Source organism: Carassius carassius, chromosome 7, assembly GCF_963082965.1.
Source record: "Carassius carassius chromosome 7, fCarCar2.1, whole genome shotgun sequence".
Taxonomy (NCBI): domain Eukaryota; kingdom Metazoa; phylum Chordata; class Actinopteri; order Cypriniformes; family Cyprinidae; genus Carassius; species Carassius carassius.
In genome coordinates, this window is record NC_081761.1 from 35,520,826 (window position 1) to 35,538,664 (window position 17,839).

A 17,839-nucleotide genomic window follows, 5' to 3' on the forward strand; every position below is an offset into this window, starting at 1 on the left:
TATATTAGCAGTGATTGCCTTCAGAGACCCTAATGAACCTGATCTGTACATGCTGGAGTGAACGAGGATGATGAAGAATAACTGGGTTCAGACAGCATCCTAAGAGATGATGGTGTGCCGAATAAAACAAACAAACAAACAAACAAACAAACAAACAAACGGTTGATATAATGACTGACTGTTGCACATGCTGAGATCTTCTCTACACAAACAACAAGCGGTTTGGACTGTGTCAGTCGGGTTAAAACAGATGCTCTCGGACTCTGAAACAGACAAGAAGAAACAGAAGAAGAGGCGACAGCTTCCCTAGAAACATGCTGATCTCAGCATATGACTGACCACATCTCCAACAACACAAAATCACCCGGATACAAAACCTCTCATTCCACCTTATCAAACCAAACAGACCCAGGACACACACAGCTACACACCCGAAACACACCCGAAACAGCCCCGAAGCGGCGGGGTGCGGATAATCCACATATTATCAGCATCTACTCCTTCTAACACACACACTTGAACATCTTCCCTGGAGTGCTGAGATTATTCCCATATCACAGCAGTGCAGTGGCATTATCCTAATCTGGGAATACTGGAGGACACAGACTACTGTAAAGACGGCGGATTAACAGCATTTATACGTGAAAGAGAGGTTAGGAAGAGCCATATCAGACAGAAGACAGAGACAAAACTGGGTTTAAATAAAATAATTTCTCTTTTGTAGTGTTAGGTACATACAACTGTCAGAGGGAATGAATGACCGTCTGTAATCCTGTTCTCTGATAAACGTTACTTCATGTGATGTGTGTGTATATATACACACACACACACACACACACACACACAAAGCATTGCTGTTGATTGGTTTTGTGAGATTTCCGCTTTAGTGTTTGACTGGTGTTTATTTTTGCATGAGATAAAATCAGTTTGATCTCACTCGAAACATTCAGACGTCAAACTGAGGAATGTTTTGATGGTCTGGACCGCAGAGTAATGAAGTGCAGCAATGCCAAAGGTGCTTAATTGCATACGTGTGTGTGTGTGTGTGTGTGACGCTTCCCTCTGCAGCTCCTTTATATCTGTCAGGATTCATTTCTATTCTCATGATTTCAGAAGTGTGAAGAGTTTCCAGCAGACAGTCGTGTCACTCTCTGATGGCCCGTTTTTTCCTGACTGACTCCAGCTGTGAGAGAGAGACAATGAAGAAGACGACAGTGAGTTCTCACGGAGAAGCGACTGAAGCAGAGACAGAAGGCTTTAATATTCACCTCGTTCTCCACGATCTTCAATCGGCCGAGGGCGTCTTTTGCTGCATCCTGAGAAACCAGAACAGCTCTTTAGCTTGAATCTAAACGACTGATTTCAAAATGTTGAAATGACTTGATAAAAGTGACATCCAGCTTCTGCTGTGTTTGTTCTGATGAAACATCTGAGCAACTGCATGAGTGTTTCATGTCAACACGAAGTGACATTCAAAACCCATTTTACTTCAGTAATCAAGTATTTCGGAGTGAAATGAGAATAAAAACAGACACCTCACAGCTCATCAGTGCTGATTTTGTGTGTGTGTGTGTGTGTGTGTGTGTGGTTTGCTCACCCTGTTGCCTTGGCTGGAAAACGTTTTAACTGAATCTGACAGACCGTGAACAAACTTCCGCAGCACATTTTCATATTCTGAGAAACAGACAGAGAGATACAGTACATTACTGATGACCTGATGTACTCTTAAGATGTAGCACTGGAAAGTGAATCAGTTTATTCAGAAGGTTCATTTGAATCATCAGTCAGTCCACATGCAGCATTTTATGCTCTCATTCGTAAAATAAACCTCTAGTTTAGTGCAGTTTATGGTTAGGGTTTTGGGAGTTCTTCTCTTAAAACTACTGATTTTTTTTATGTTTCTGAAAGAAGTCTCTTCTGTTCACCAAGTCTGCATTCATTTGATACAATTTGATTCAATTTAAAATGACTTTCCTATTATAAAATATATTAAAAGTTAATTCATTCATGTGATGTGCAGATGAATTTTCAGCATCATTCCTCCAGTCTACAGTGTCACATGATCTTCAGAACTGATTTGCCGCTCAAACATTTCTGGGCTGTGTTTCCCAAAAGCATTGTAAGCTCAAGTACATCGTAGACGCTTACGATGCTTTAAGGAAACTCAGCCCTGATCCATATTATCAATGTTCAAAACAGTTGAGCTGCTGCATACTTTTGTTGAATCCATGAAACATTTCTGTCAGGATTCTCTGTTGACTATAAAGAGATGAACCCCTGTCCGGACCCTTTTGAAGTGAACTGTAGTGCAGATGATGAGTTTCTAATGTCACGTGGTACCTGTCAGTGCTGCCGGATGTTTCTCCAGATATGATTTCTGCCACTGCAGTCTCTGACAGACGTCCATGTGCTGCTTGATCAGCTCTGACGGGTCTCGTCTGTTCTTCTTATACTCGTTGATCTAAAGAGACACACAGAATGACTCCTGATCCACTCTAGATCCAGTCAACAGCTCGATCCGGTCACTGACACACACCTTCCACTCCAGCCTCTCTTTGTCGTGGTGAAGCAGACCGAAGCTGTGCATCTTATACTGTGGAGGAGACGAGCTGAAACAAACAGAGACAGGTGTTAGACACAGGACACCAGTGCTGAATGATCAGCTATCGTGTTACCTTGGTTTAGAGTTCCTGTCGTGATCGTTCCTAGGTTTGGATCTTGGATCCAAAGGAGCCTGCTGGGAATAAAATGCTTTATGTGGATTCTGTCCAACTCTTCTTGTCTGCAAGATCCTGTGTGTAATGAAAACAGCACTTATTTTCATCTCATACCCGATCCTTTTCCCTGCTTGTCTCCCTCTCCCGGTCCTTCTCCCTCTCTCTGTCCTTCTCCCGCTCTCTGTCCTTCTCCGGTGAGGGTGTGAGCGTGTCGATGACGAGCCACTTCTCCGTCACCGGATGCAGCTGAACTCCAGACAGTGGCTCGCGGATCTTCACTTGCACCTCCAGCTTCCCTCCCGTCGCCTTGCGTCCGTCCAACACCTGCAACGGCAGCACAGCCTCATGGGACACCAGCGCTCGTGTGCATGTGACATATGTGTGTGAGTTAGAGTGAACCGCTCACATCAATGATCTCTCTGATCTCACACTGGTTCTCAAGAGCTTCTAGCTTCATCTGAGCACTTCCCACCACTTTATCTGTCTTGAAGAGACCGCTGCGGACGCACACACACACACACACACACACACACACACACACACACACACACACACGATTATTAGACACTGCTAATGATAGTGAAACCACACTTCAACCCTGTATGAAAAGTGAAAAACTATTTTGTCTAAAGAAAACCGGGCTTATTTTTAATATTAATTTAAACCAATTACATGGCAATTAAAATGAAAAATAATTTAACCTGTAATAAACCATTTATGCTGATTTATTTTTAAATTCCTTTTAAAAAATATTTAAAAAATTAACATCAGAACTGTAAGATTAGAATACATTGCAAAATTCTAAATTGTGGAATTTAAAGTCAAAATTACCTGTTTTTAAAGATTTCTTAATTTTCATTATTAAACACATTAGTAAGGTCATTTGTTTTGGGGTGAATGTGATCTGGGCGTGTTATTGTCAGTGATGATCCCTAAGAGTCTCACCCTTTGTGTACGATCTCAAACTTGATGCCTTTGGCCTGAACCACTCTCTTAAAGCCCCTGTGATCTCGCTTGATGTTCAGCTTGAACTGCTCCTTAAACTCTGAAACACACAGACTGTCAGCTACTGCCACCACAGATCGTGCATGTGTGTGTGTGTGTGTGTGTGTGTACCTGGACAGTTGGTGTTCCTCACAGTACTGGTTTTGTCTCTCTGAGCTTCTTCCTAAGGAGCAAACACACTGTTAGATGCCAGTAGAGTGTGTGTGTGTGTGTGTGTGTGTGTGTGTGTGTGTGTGTTGCGTACGGCGCTGGGGAACGGGAACTCAAAGCGCACACTCGCGTCCAGATCATTGGCTGAGACTCCTGGAGAAAACAAAGAAAATAACATTTACAGCATTCTGTGACAGAGTCTCATGATTCTGTATTATATATAGACACTGATGTTCAAAAGGTTGGAATCAGAAAACTTTTTTTAAAGAAATAATACATTTCTTACTTTTCAATGGTAGTGTATTTCAGTGACCATCTGTTTACAGCATTATGAAACACACACACACACACACACACCTGGAGGAGTGGGCAGGTTGATTCCTTTCACGATGGTCAGCACCATCTCACTGGACGTCAGGTTAGGAAAGATCCTAAACACAGATGAAGATATTAGTGAATCCGCAGGACGACTGCACTGACAGACTGCGTGTGTGTGTGTGTGTGTGTGTGTTCTCTCACTTGACAGAGTTGAAGGTGCGCTCCTCTGTGTGGTATTTAGGAACTGATCTTCCTTTAGCGTGAGCTTTCTTCAGCACTTCAATATTACTCATGCATTCCTCAGCCAGCTTCTCAAACCTACAAACACACACACACACACACACAAATACAAATATGTTCTATCATGGGGGCTTTCCATTTAGACCTTTGCTCAGCAGCAATCTTTAAAGCAGACCCTCAGCATTTTTTCTTTTTTTTATGTACCATTTACGGTTTATGAATCAGTTGTCCTCATGAGGACAGTTTGCTGCTCCCTCAAATGTTCATTTCAGGTTTTAATATCCATGTGACGACATATAGTCTTTACAATGTAGACAAAATCTAGCAACTCACAAACAAATACACTTTAAGGCTAGATTTCATATATGTTAGTATTTATGGTTAGAGCTTAGATTCTAATAAATATTATCTATTTTAATTAATATTTTTTACACCATTAGTACATAAAAAAAAAGAAAAATCAGTACTATAAAATACAATTTATAAAAAATAAGATTCTTTTAAAATGGCATTTTTAGTGCTTGTTTAGGTCAATATGATCAAATGTGTCTGTTTTCATGCTCATTCCAAGGTTTGGGGCTGCGTTGATATGATAAAAAATTCAGTAAAACTGTAATATTGTAAAATATAACAATTTAAAATAATTCTGTGTGAATATATCGTCAAATATAGTTTATTTCTGTGTTCAAAGCCAAATTTTCTTCAGTGTCACACGATCCTTTAGAAATCAATCTAATGTGCTGATCTGCTGCTCATGAAAGATTTCTGATTAATATCCATGTTGAAAATAGTTTTATGCATTTTCCTTAAGGATTCTTTGAAGAATAGAAAGTTCAAAAGGACAGCATTTATTAAAAATAGAAAAAAAAACGGGCACGTTTGATCAATTTAATTCATACTTGCTGAAAAAAAACCCTTCTTTTAATAGAATACTCAAACTTTTAAACAGTAGTGTAGACTCATCACTCAAAACAACACCTGGAGATTCTTCTTACCTGACCATGTTTTATATATATAATAAATGAAAACCCACCTGGCGGTTTCTGCTACGTTCCCCATATGAGTGAACTGCTGCGAGTACGCCAGGCATTTCTGGAAACAAGCGTTAGAAAGTCATGTGGACAGTTAATAAAGCATGTGTTTGGATCAGATCTGTGTGTAATAACCTCGTGCTGCTGTTTGAGCTGTGCCATCAGCTGAGTGTACTGCTCGAGTGAGCGCGGAGAGAGAGCGGAAGAGCGGGAATGAGACAGTCTGTAGTCATCCTCACTGACCGGAGCAGCCGGCACCTGGACACCAGACATAAAACACACACTTTACACACACATCTGATCCACAAATGGCATTACACATTCAACTTGTCTCTTTCAGTCAATGGCGTTAGTCCTCCAGAACCAATTCTGATTCATTTACTGTGCATCAGTGATTCACAAACCTTGCTGATGTCCACAGGAAGTCCTGCCTTGGCGGCAGTGATCATGGGCTCGAGTCCTTTAGCGTTCCTCAGGTGCTGAGCGGCTCCCTGCATGTCCTTCATCTCTTTAGAGCGCAGCGCGGCCTTCACGAACTGCTGCCTGCGTATGGTCAGGAAATCCAGCTGCTGCTGGGCTGCACAACCACACAGACGACGTCACACAGCGGTGCGGACACGTTAATGCCCCTATAACAATACACTTACCTTTCCCTCCTAGTTTGGGGGTGTTAGTGGAGCCGGTGGGCGTCCCTGCAGCGGACGAGGCTTTCGGAGGAGCGGGAGCTCTGGATTTCTGAACGGCAGGCTGAGCTGATGGCTACACAGACACAGAGATGAAGAACCAGACCCAAACACAGTTTCTAGAGGTGCTGCTGAACTCTGACATTACCTTCTGTGGTTCTTCATCTGCGTCTGCGTCTGCATCTGCATCCTGATTGGCCAGCTTCATAGCGGTCTCCAGGACGCCCATAAAGTTCTGCTCGCCGCCCTCAGTGCCCTGCAGCGGAGGACAACCTACACGCACAAACATTAACAGAGTCAAAACTGAGGTGCACAAACTACCTACTATGAGACTCTAAGAACAAATTCTGAATGGTGAGAAACAAAAATCACAATTACCCTTTTTTTTTTTAAATGTTATCCAAAACAAAACAACTAAACAGAATTATGAAAAGAAAACTCTAGACTGCATATACTATATTTATCTAATATAATTGCTCAAGTGACAGTAAAGACATCTATGTTACAGAAGATGCTGTTCTTTTGGAGTTTCTATTTATCAAAAAATCATGTTTTCAACATTGATAATAATCAGAAATGTGTCTCGAGCAGTAAATAAACATAAGTATGATTTCTGAAGGATCATGTGATGCTGAAAACTGGAGTAATGATGCTGAAAATACAGATTTGATCACAGGAATGCATTATATTTTAAAACATATTTACACATTAATTAGTTCTTTTAAGTTGTAGTAGTATTTCACAATATAACTGTATTTTTTAACACATAAACACAGTCTTGGCGAGCATTAGAGACGCTCATCTTACCGATCCCAAACTGTGAATAACAGTGTGTATAATTAAATTACTCATCGAATTATGAAGATAAAAATAATCAGCACACCACGCTCTAACATTTACAAACACCTCCTGATATATTTCGATTTTATTTAACACATTATTTGGTTTAACATCTTAACCTTTTCCACAGGTGAGGCACATTAAGGACGTTTTTCTATATTTGTGAAGACATTTGTCAGAAGTTTTGCTCTCGCTAGGAACAAGTAAACCAGCGTTACCTGGAGGAACAGGAAGTTCTGCCAAATTCACCGGCCGTCCCGCTTTATGAGCTTTAATGGCGTCTTGATATTGCTGAGGTCAAGAACACACACACACACACACACACACACACACACAGGAGAGGTTAATGAAACCGCACCTGTTCTTCTTGAAGCGAGTCTTCACGTGTGTTACCTTGATTATGCGCTGGTGCATGCGTGCCTTGCGCTCGTCTCCTTTGCTCTTGGCGCTCTCTGCAGCTTCTCTGTATTTGTCCATGCGCTGCTGTAAGGCCTCGGCGACGCTCCGGGGAGCAGAGACAGCTGAAACACACACACACACACACGTATAACTGATGTGTGTGAGTGGGACGTCTCACACACACACACACACACGCTCTCACCTGTGTCTGGGGCAGCAACGGGTGCAGCAGGAGGGGCAGCTGGTTTGGAGGACAGCTGAGGAGGGTCAGAGCGTGGCACTTCAACATCTCCTGAAAGACACACACTTTCATCAGAACCAGACTGAAGTGAGCGGAGAGGTGAGCTGTGAGGTAGAGCTGTACCAGGAGGGGGCGGCAGTGAGCTGAGGTCCACGAACTCCCCTCGGTCAACACTCTCCACCACCGAGTCCAGTCTCTGAGAAGAAGAGAGAGACAAAGAGTGAGCCAGATAAATCTACACACCTACACTTCTGTTCAGATGTTTGCGCTCAGTATGGATTTCTTTCAATACAGTCTGTTCAGGTTTCTATGTGAATATATATTAAAATGTAACTTGTTGCTGTGGTCTTTATTTTCAGCATCCTTCCTCCAGTCTTCAGTGTCACATGATCTTTCAGAAATCATTATCATATGCTGATTGGATGCTCAAGAAATGTTTATTATTATCACTCTTGAAATCAGTCGAGGTGCTTCATACTACTGTGTGTGTTTTTCAGGTTTATTTGATAAACAAAGTTAAAAATAACAGCAGTTTTTTGTAACATTATAAATGTGTTATTTTAGTAATATTAAAAAGTTTTATAAGTTTTTTTTTTAATATGTCTCTTTAGTTTTAATTCATTTTTATTTAAGTTTAAGTATAACAAGATAAACTAAATGAAAATGAGAAATCTTGCCTAGACAACTAGCTGAAGTACAATAGGTTTAGGTTTTTATATTTTTATATATCTGTAATAACCCTGGTCTTTACTGTCCCTTTTGATCACTTTAATGCATTCTTAATGAATAAAAGTATTCATATCTTTCAAAATAAATAATTGTACAAACCCATTTACCATCTGGAGAAACTCCCTCACCTTGGACACTTGGTAGAGTTGTTTGGCTTGTTCAGTGTTCCCGCTCTGCTTGGCCTTTAAGGCTGCCAGCTTATACTCTCTCTGTCTGCTTAATACACTGGCTTTGAGCTCTGAGACACACACAAACACACGACAGCATCACAGTGACAGTTAATGAGAGTGTGTGTGTGTGTGTGTGTGTGTGAGAGAGAGAGAGTGTGAGAGTGTGAGAGTGTGAGTGAGTGTGTGTGTGTGTTTGTGTGTGTGTGTGTGTGTGTGTGTGTGTGTGTGAGAGAGAGTGTGAGAGTGTGAGTGAGTGTGTGTGTGTGTTTGTGTGTGTGTGTGTGTGTGTGAGAGAGAGTGTGAGTGAGTGTGTGTGTGTGTGTGTGTGTGTGTGTGCGCGTGTACCCGAGTGCTGTGTGTTGGGCTGGCCGGGTGTGAGGGGTGATATGGCGGGTGTATCGGGTGTCATGGCCGTCACTCTCTGTGGTGGAGGCTGTAGCAGCTGAGGTTTGGACGGAGCGACTGGCTTGACGTTGGCCGTCTGCGGTGGCGTGTTTGCTGGAGCTGGTTTCTCTAGCTCTGTGATTGGCTCGGCCTGTGGAGCACCGGAGGGGTTTCCCCCAGTGGCCACAGGAGGAGGAATCTCATCTTCACTGATGGGCTTCCCTTTTTTAACTGACGTCAGCATGGACTGTAGAGTCTAAAAACAGGAAATCGGAAATCCTCAGTATAAATGACTTATCTTACAGATTCTTTTTTCTTCAGATCGATACATTTTGAAATAATTTATTTCTAATTGTTTTAGTGAGATGTGTCAAATAAACAGCAGTAATTGTTGTATATCACCTTCACATCAGCCAGCCTGCTCTCTAAGACAGAGGTCTTCAGCCCTGCTCCTGCAGAGGTTATTTTATACAGTCCTGAGGAGATTAATCATCTGTCTCTGGTGTGTTTAGTTAGGCTTGCAGCTAAACTCTGCAGGACAGAGGGTTGAAGACCCCTGCTCTAAGACATTATCATCTTCCATCAAAAAGTGGATGTGGATGGAGCTCTAGTCTTGGACATGTCCCACCTTCAGTCCGCGGTCGTATCGCCGTGCTTTGCTGGTCTCCCCCGTGGCCTTGGCGTTGGTGATGGCCGTTTGGTACATGTCCAAGCGCTCTTGCAGGCGAGCCTCCAGGCTGGCAGGTGCATTCTGGGACGCGGGCGCTGCACTGGAGCGTTGAGGAGGCACTGGTGACGGAGGAGGTTTCCTGACCACTTGCTCTTCATCGTCTTCCAGCACATCATTCAACTCGGCCTGAAACACATAAAACAATGTCAATCAAAAGCTGTTCCTGAGAGAAAGGTCTCATCCCATGTGTCACCTGTAGTGATGTAAAGAAAGACTAGAAGGGTTGTGTTCTACCAAGAGATCAGCATCGTTCTCCAAATCACCATCGTCATCTCCGTCCTCGTCCAGGTCTTTCATACAAAGCGCTGCCATCCGCTCAATGTCCTCCATGGGCACCGGAGCTACAAGAGAACAAAACAGACAGAGAGATTAGGAAATGCTGAGGGATCAAGGTTTGGCTTGCTGTTGGTAGACGGAAACCTTTTCCTCCAGGTCTCTTGCCGGCTGGACCGCTCCTCCCTCCTCCTCCCATCAGTGCCAGAAGCTCCGCCTCCAGCTCCGCATCATTTCCTCCAGAGTCATCCAGCCCGCCGTCAGGAGCCAAATCCAGCAGCAGTCCCATCTGATCACACATGAGGATGGACTGACGCGGTTATTATTGTATCACTGTGATATTATTTCAGTTTTTATCAATATTTTGATTAAATTATTTATAAAAAAAAAAAAAAAATTCAGATCAAGTTTTAGTCATTTTGTTGTGTGTCATTCTTGGTCTATACATGTAAATATGCCTAAATGTTTATAGTTTGTTTGAACATTACATATGAACTGTTGCAAATTCAAAAGCATTTTAGGCACCTACATTCACTTAACATGTTTATAAATGTTTTAATATTTTTCCTTTCAATTTTTATTTTATTACTTTGTGATGGTACTTCAGGTTAAAGGGGTCATATGATGCGATTTCAGTTTTTCCTTTCTCTTTGGAGTGTAACAAGCTCTTGGTGCATGACGAAGATCTGTAAAGTCTCAAATCCAAAGAGATATTCTTTATTAAAGTGAAGACTGCGCCACGCCCCCCAAAACATCTCATTTAAACACACCCAAACATCTCTACATCACTATGTGGAAATATTTGCGTAATGCCACCCAAATGTTCACGCAAAGAAAGAAGGTGTGGTTTCAGTAACAAAGTGTTGAAGCATGTCAAAATATTCTGTTACACAAAATAATGATCTCTAAAAAGGCGTCATATGAACACTTTAAAGTAAAGGACAGTTAGAAATGTGGCGTTTGCAACTAGAATGAATAAAATATATATAGTTTTTATTTTTATTTTATTTTGGTTATTTTTGATATTAATTCAAGTGACAATTTTAATAGGTTTTAGTTTTAATTTGCAATAATAACCCTCAAAACTGATTTATAGATTCAAAAGCGTTTTAAGAATCTATATGTGTGGCACTCTATATGTGAATGCAGTTTAAGTGCACTAAATATTTGGAAAAGTCCTTACATCACCACAAATCATTAAACATGATATAAAGAATAAGAAAAAATAAATACATAAATAAATAAATAAACAAACATACAAAGGTGAATAGTTCACAATATGATTTATAACATGCATTTAGAAAATTTTTCTTTTTTTCTCTCTCTCGTTTCAGGCTGACTTCAAATATGCCTTCTTCATGTGATTCTGGACACAGTATCATTACCTGTTTGGCCCTGGCGGCCCCCTGGCCCTTCTGTGGAGGGTTCCGACTTCGACTCATTTTCTCCACAGGTCCTTCAAACCTGGAGTGAGAAAAATAATTATGCATTTATAATACTACAAACAGCCACTGCTTCAGCCTTTCAATGACACCACAACCGACCACACCAGAAACTGAGTGACGTCATAGCTCATTCCTAGCTCATTACGTGAATAATGACGTCTGTGTTTGCATAATCAATGCATAGACATAATCAACGGCCTAATATACATATTTAATAGTTTAATATTTCTCACAGAGCTCCGTCACCTTACATTAACTGACTATAAGCTCGATAGCGAATGTTTTCACTGTGTTTAACATGCTAGCGTTAGTGTTTACAAGTTAAACAGGTTAATCCAAAGCACATTTTTGGCTTATTTTGCACCAGAACTGTTGGAGGCAAAGCGCAACAAAGTCATATAATAAATATCAGCTCATTAACAATATAAATCATAAAGTAACAAATAATTCAGCCAAGGTCTCTGCTAGCAAGGAGGTTAATTCTCACATCAGACTCGGTTTACTAATAATCTGAACGCGATACCTTGGTCAAATGTTCATCCGACGGCGGGTTACGTGATAAATATCTGCTCCGTTGAGAAAAACAAGCTGTATGTCATGAAGTTTTTGCACTAGAGTGTCATAAACACAGAGATAAACACAAATCTACACTGCTGTCAATGTAGCTCCAGCACTTCCTGCTTTTCGTCAGGTTTCCCATAGCAACGACAGAGGCTCTCGCTTTACGGCACGCGGGAACGACTCCCCGCAGCAGGATCTGAAGTTCAACCGCCAGCCTGTCGATGTATTGAGATTTTAAACGATATTTTACACTTTATGATGGTTTGTCTTGTCATAGTTGGTTTTCTCTGAGAAAAATGTGCATAAATAGTTTACTAAAATATGACATCACGAATAGCGTCACGAATCTTTCGCGCGTTTATTTGACTTGACAGCCTGTCAAATTAATTATGTGCCATTTACAGTTTGTTTTAAAATGAGAAAGTGATTTATAATTGTGTATAAGTATTTATTTTACAAAATTGGGTTAAAGGAAAAAAAATGAATACCTTTTAACCATAGACTGTATAAAAACAATTTTAAACAAACCATCTACAGTTTGCAAATGAAAAGAGTCAAGTGTGTCATTAACATGTTTGAACTTTTATAAATTTAGTTGAATCTGGACTAAAACAAGGCAATGGCTAAAAGAAAATCGAAAACAACAGGTACATTGGACCCATGTTAACATAATTATCAGTCAGTTCATACTACCAGCTTGATTAGAGCTAAATTACATATTTATTTCATCAGTAAACATGCTGATTCAGTTTAATATCTATTAGCAGAGTTCAGACCCCCTAAGAGGATGCAGCCCAGAGCAAAACGACAGAAAAGCACTGAAGAAACAAACCAGTCTGAAGATGACAACCAGGTGATTTCTCTCTTAATTACACGCTATGACATAACATTTTAAAGAAATTACAATATGATTTGATGCCACTGTGCTGTCATATTTGTGTTTTTGTTTGTGGATTCACTTAACTCTTTACCTTAATGTCTAGACTCTGACACCAGAGTCAGAAAACAACGACTCCCATGATGCATTCTGCTCAGACAAGCCGGATGAACATCAGCCTTGTTGTTCCTTGGAAGAGAAAACAAGCCATAATGATAATGATGAGCTTGGAAATGGCACAAATCCACCTGAGGTCCCTCATGAGACTGAACAGACTGCGGCGATCACACTACAAACCCCAGAACTCGACAAAACTGACAAGCACACACTCTCTAGACCTCTGAATACAGAAGCTATTGATCTAGATCAGCCCAATGTAGAGCTAGATGATGAAGATCGTGAAATCACAAGAAATTCAAATCATCAATCTGAGAAGGTCCCAGATGACTGTGACTCTGAATTAACATCCAATGAGCATCAAACCGAGAGAGAGTTGTCACATGAGGAGTATACAGACACCGAACCCAAGATGGATGAGCAATTAGGTTCTTCAGTGATCGTAACGGAGACCTCGTATGACCAGATTCAGATGCCTGAAGATGCAAGTTCTGCAGATCCTCTAGTAAAGAGAAAAATAAGAAAGAGGATGGGAATGTGCAGACTTGGAGATAGGAAGAAGATGCTCAAGGGACAGCCGACTAGAGGGAATGTGTTTGAAGGAAGCCAGGAGAACGAGGCGGGGCAAATCACTAATGAAGAGTCGGTCATGACGAGTGACGGTTTGAAAAAGGATATCCCGACTTCTGTTGAAGAAGAGGGAGTTACTGAGTCAGAGGTTTCAGTGCCCTCCTTCACAACCTCTTGCGCATCGGAGGATAAACCAGTACAGGAGGAACAGGAGCAGCCTGGGAGTGAAGTTCAGATACTGGCCAAATGCATGTCAAGGGAGCCTGTTACTCATGAAACTGATAATGCAATCCCATCCCATGATGATGCTGATGATCTAAACCCTCTCGAGCAGAAAAAAACTGAATGCATGGAGCAAAATGTGACTGAAAGCAACATTAGGGAAGATAGCAACGAGGTCACAACTGAGATTGGTACTGAAGTGCCTGTGGATTTAGCTGATGTTTACAAAGACTCAACTGGTGTTTCAGCTCAAGAAGAGGTTGTGATAGACGGTTCACTTGAAATTCCCAAAGAGGCCAATGAAGCCTCTGCGTCCGCTTCTGAGGTTGCTAACCAATTTGGAGAAGAACTCGTCGTGGGAGGCGACGAGATGAAGCAGTGTAGTCCATGTGAATGTGACATGAACGCCTCTACTGGAGACCACAGCAGTGAACAGTGTGTGGAGCTCATGGATATCACAGCCGATGAGAACATCAGTGCACCTGTAAACCACGAGACAGAAGAAAAGTGTGAGTCTTCAGACTTTTTTCAGGTCGCCGCCACTGTCACAGCTGAGAACAAGGCAGACTGGGAGAACAACAGCGTGTCGAGTTTGTCTTTACCTGCAGCTCCATCGGCTGGTGATAATGAAGAGGTGCAAGTGAGTTATTCTTGTCAAACACTTGTCCAAACCTGCTCCTGGAGGGCCACTGTCCTGCAGAGTTTAGCTCCAAACCTAATCAACACACCTGAATCAGTTGATTAAGCTTTTCAGACACTTAATTTATGTCCATGCAAATTTGTTGGAGCTGAACTCTGAAGGATGCTGTCCCTCCAGAATCAGGTTTAGACGTGCCTCACATATCACTCTAAAAACCATATCTCAAGAAGATATACTGCAGAATGTTTTCTCAAGTGCTTTTAAGAGCTAGAAGTCATAAAAGCACAAAACAGTAGGAAAGCTGTCTTAATAGTTCTTCTAAGACAGCTATGGGTGAAAAAAAGACCAGAATATAATTTGTGTAATATTCCTTTGAAATACCAAAACCACTACTTGGTGTTTTTTTTCTATTTGACTTTAATTTTCAATTTACAGTGGTATCCCAAACTCTCACATGTCCTTTAAAGTCAGCATTAACATACTAATACTGAATTGTATCCTCAGTCGTTTACAGAGCATGTAAGTGTACTGAGTGATGCTCACGAGCCTCATCGGAGTCCTGCCGCTGAACCAGATCCCTCCAGCCCTTCATCCGTGCACTCGGTGACAGATTCCCAGCTCAACAACATCCCTCTGAGGTGAGACAAGTGTGACAACCGTTGACTTTAAATCTTACTGGAGGGCTGTTTAGGTTTCTAGATGTTTCAATTTCAGATGTTTACTGTCCATGATATTTATTGTAATAGCATAAGATGTTTTTGTCCATTTTCATGGTTGATATGTTTCTCAGTTTGGAGGATCTCCCCATCTCTGAAGCCTCCGGTGATCTGGAAGATGCCACTGAGCTTGTATGTGGCCTAATCAGAGATATTGCCTCTCTGAAGTAAGTCAGGATTTTAATTTGAGCACTTGAAACAACTCTGTGGTTTACACCATTAGGTTTATTTTTAAATAACAGTAAAGAACAGTTTTGACCATAAACCATAATTTTGATTTTTTCTTGCAGTCACTTATTGATGGACGCACGCAGGCAGATTGCATTTGGACAACAAGGAAGAAAACCTTCACTCCACACTCAGAAAAATAGGCATCATAACAGATTCTGAACATATGTTACTGCATCATATGAGGGACAGAAAAAAAAATGTAGACGAAAGAACAGACACAGAATAATTTGCACTGATGAGTTCAGATAGCATCCACTGGTTTACAACTGTTCAGCTACACTTGTTTGAGTAAAAGGCACATTCATAGAGTTGCTCTGTTTCAGTGAGCCAAAGTTAACACTTTTCCAAGGAAGTTCAAGCAAAGTAGTAAACCTTGTAATTCTGTCAATCACAGGGTGTGACCCCCAAGACTGAAGAGTCGTAACCTTAAAGTTCCAGTCATAAATCAGTCCAAATTCCTGTTCAAAACACATTCTGCATTAATAAAGGGAATCTTTCTGGTTATTGCAGTGCGTGTTAGGTTCAGTGAAGTCATGTTTAAAAAAAAAAAAAGTCAGCTGAAGTGCTGTGCTATGAACACACAGGTTTCCAAAAGTTCACAGAACACATTTCTGTTGTTCACTTTGTTTTTTGTCACAAAGTAAACCATCATATTTTCAAACAAATGTACATGAACCTCCTGATGCCATGGGAACAAAATCTGATGATCATGTTCTCCAAAATGTAATAAGAGAAATAAAAACATACGATTGAGATTGTTAAATATTAAAGCAAAATATAGGCAGCTTTAAAGAGAAACACACCTAAATAACATTAAAAGCGTTTATATATTTCACCACAGAGTATCACAAAATACTTTTTTTTTTAGTAAAATTAACAAGAGCTGGTTCACACGTGGTTGCACCTGTAGCGAGCCTATTGGCTTGTGTACAAGTTTGTTCAAAGCCAAAGTGAAAAAAAAGAATAGAAATAAAAAACCCACTGCACACAAGAGAAGACACGTGCAAAATCAAACACCAAAAAGCACACATGCATGCAAACTTACACACAAGCCATTATGGATCGAACAATTAAAGCTTAAAACTTAAATATTAAAACCACTCGTAAAAAACGTCCTTCTCGTATACCATGGCCAGGTCTTCTGCGGGTCAGAAACGTCCGGGTCCCCAGGTTGTTTTGGCGTACACGGAGCTGTAGGTTTTGTCCACGAGCGGACAGAATCTCTTGGTGTGCGCTTTGGCCCCGGTGGCTCCACACAGGGGACACACATACTGGCTCAGGTACGGGCACGTCACTGCCCCGGCGCGGTCTTTCAAGTAGTGTGAGGTGAACACGGTCTCGGACTCTCCGTTGTGTTTGCAGAAGCTGCAGAACTTCTTCTCGGATGGGTTGCTGCGGGTGCTCTTGCCGTTTCCCGGGTCTCTGTTCTCCGTCGTCACGGTCCCGTGCGCACGCGTCGGGCCGCTTGGAGACTCCGGGAGCGCGGCGGCGACGGCGGCGTCATCGGCCGCGTCTGGCTGCTCTGCTGGCCGCTGCATGCCTCGGATCATGTCCGCCAGACCCATGTAATCCTTCCAGGGCTGAAAGTCCTGATTTCCAGACTCCATAGATCCATGAGCTGACAGGATGTAGTGGAGAAGAGAAAATGCCATGGCATTCGCCAGAGTGCGACAGAAGCGTGAAGCACGCGCTGAGCACGCGTGGGTTTAAAAGGGCGGACGTCACGGCAGGAGACCAATTAGGACACGAAGAGTTTGCCAAGTGCCCTCTGAAACGAAAACGATTGGTAGAGGAGACTGAAATAAAGCAAAAATACTTTTAAACTCTGGACTGGAGTTGCTAGTGTAGTGTGTGTGTGTGTGTATATATATATATACAGTTGCAATCAAAAGTACTCAACCCCTCAGAGACTGCAGTACTTTACAAATATAATACAAACACAAAAACAAAGTTACAAATACAATTTAATTTCTGAAGATCCAGGATAAAATACAAACTGCATCTATAAGTTCACTGGCATGTTAAAAGTGATATTGTCAATATATAATGTAATATTTTTAAAGAGTTATATGATTCTTTAATAATACTGCTAAGTCATAATTATTCAACCCCTATTCAACATAGCTGTTTTTAAATCACTTATTTGTATGGTGGGGAATAAAACAGTCTTAAAACACAATTAAACCTTTAGAAACTATTAAAAACAGAATTAGCTTGAGCTGTTACACATACGTACAGTTAGCTCATGCATGTGCTGAAGATAAGTAGTAAAAATGTCAACAGAGATCTCACAAAAGCTAAAGAGAATAAATATTGTATTAAAGTCTAAGGCTATATGAAGATTTCCAAGACATTGAAGTTCCTAGAGAAACAGCTCTCAGCATTATTCCTTAGCTTAAAGTGTGTTTTACCAGAAAACATTTGAGGGTGTTGAAGAAAAAGCACAATATCATAAAATGTTTAATCAGAGCAACTGAGAAAAACCTGCAATGTACAGCCAAAGATTTGCAAGATGACTCAATGAAAGGAGGAAAAACATTTCAATGCAGT

General features: G+C 41.2%; 3 protein-coding genes across 4 annotated transcripts; 1 reads left to right on the forward strand and 2 right to left on the reverse strand.

Moving 5' to 3' along the window:
- Window positions 1-861: 861 nt before the first annotated feature.
- cc2d1a (coiled-coil and C2 domain containing 1A) lies at window positions 862-12,058 on the reverse strand. The gene is made up of 29 exons (XM_059554843.1): window positions 11,879-12,058; window positions 11,296-11,374; window positions 10,058-10,199; window positions 9,872-9,978; window positions 9,536-9,763; window positions 8,869-9,163; window positions 8,482-8,591; window positions 7,748-7,820; window positions 7,586-7,675; window positions 7,378-7,505; window positions 7,203-7,275; window positions 6,293-6,417; window positions 6,109-6,220; window positions 5,866-6,038; window positions 5,597-5,719; window positions 5,464-5,522; window positions 4,392-4,508; window positions 4,230-4,303; window positions 3,967-4,025; window positions 3,834-3,885; window positions 3,663-3,762; window positions 3,124-3,214; window positions 2,832-3,041; window positions 2,676-2,737; window positions 2,537-2,609; window positions 2,341-2,461; window positions 1,598-1,674; window positions 1,269-1,316; window positions 862-1,183 (listed from the first exon to the last, which is right to left on the reverse strand). Exons 2-29 carry the CDS (start codon window positions 11,350-11,352, stop codon window positions 1,145-1,147), a joined length of 3,018 nt encoding a protein of 1,005 aa, XP_059410826.1. The 5' UTR covers window positions 11,353-11,374; window positions 11,879-12,058; the 3' UTR covers window positions 862-1,144.
- Window positions 12,059-12,634: 576 nt separating this feature from the next.
- On the forward strand, window positions 12,635-15,793 carry si:ch211-286b5.2 (uncharacterized). Of its 2 annotated transcripts, none has more exons than XM_059554815.1 (5): window positions 12,635-12,769; window positions 12,900-14,342; window positions 14,847-14,980; window positions 15,133-15,225; window positions 15,349-15,793. In XM_059554815.1, the coding sequence occupies exons 1-5, from the start codon at window positions 12,704-12,706 to the stop codon at window positions 15,446-15,448; spliced, it is 1,836 nt and encodes a 611-aa protein (XP_059410798.1). In that variant the 5' UTR covers window positions 12,635-12,703; the 3' UTR covers window positions 15,449-15,793. The 2 variants fall into 2 exon arrangements, with proteins under 2 accessions (XP_059410798.1, XP_059410799.1); XM_059554816.1 differs by having other exon boundaries at window positions 12,900-14,336.
- Window positions 15,794-16,097: 304 nt separating this feature from the next.
- nanos3 (nanos homolog 3) lies at window positions 16,098-16,985 on the reverse strand. The gene has a single exon (XM_059554818.1). It carries the CDS (start codon window positions 16,939-16,941, stop codon window positions 16,438-16,440), a length of 504 nt encoding a protein of 167 aa, XP_059410801.1. The 5' UTR covers window positions 16,942-16,985; the 3' UTR covers window positions 16,098-16,437.
- Window positions 16,986-17,839: the final 854 nt, after the last annotated feature.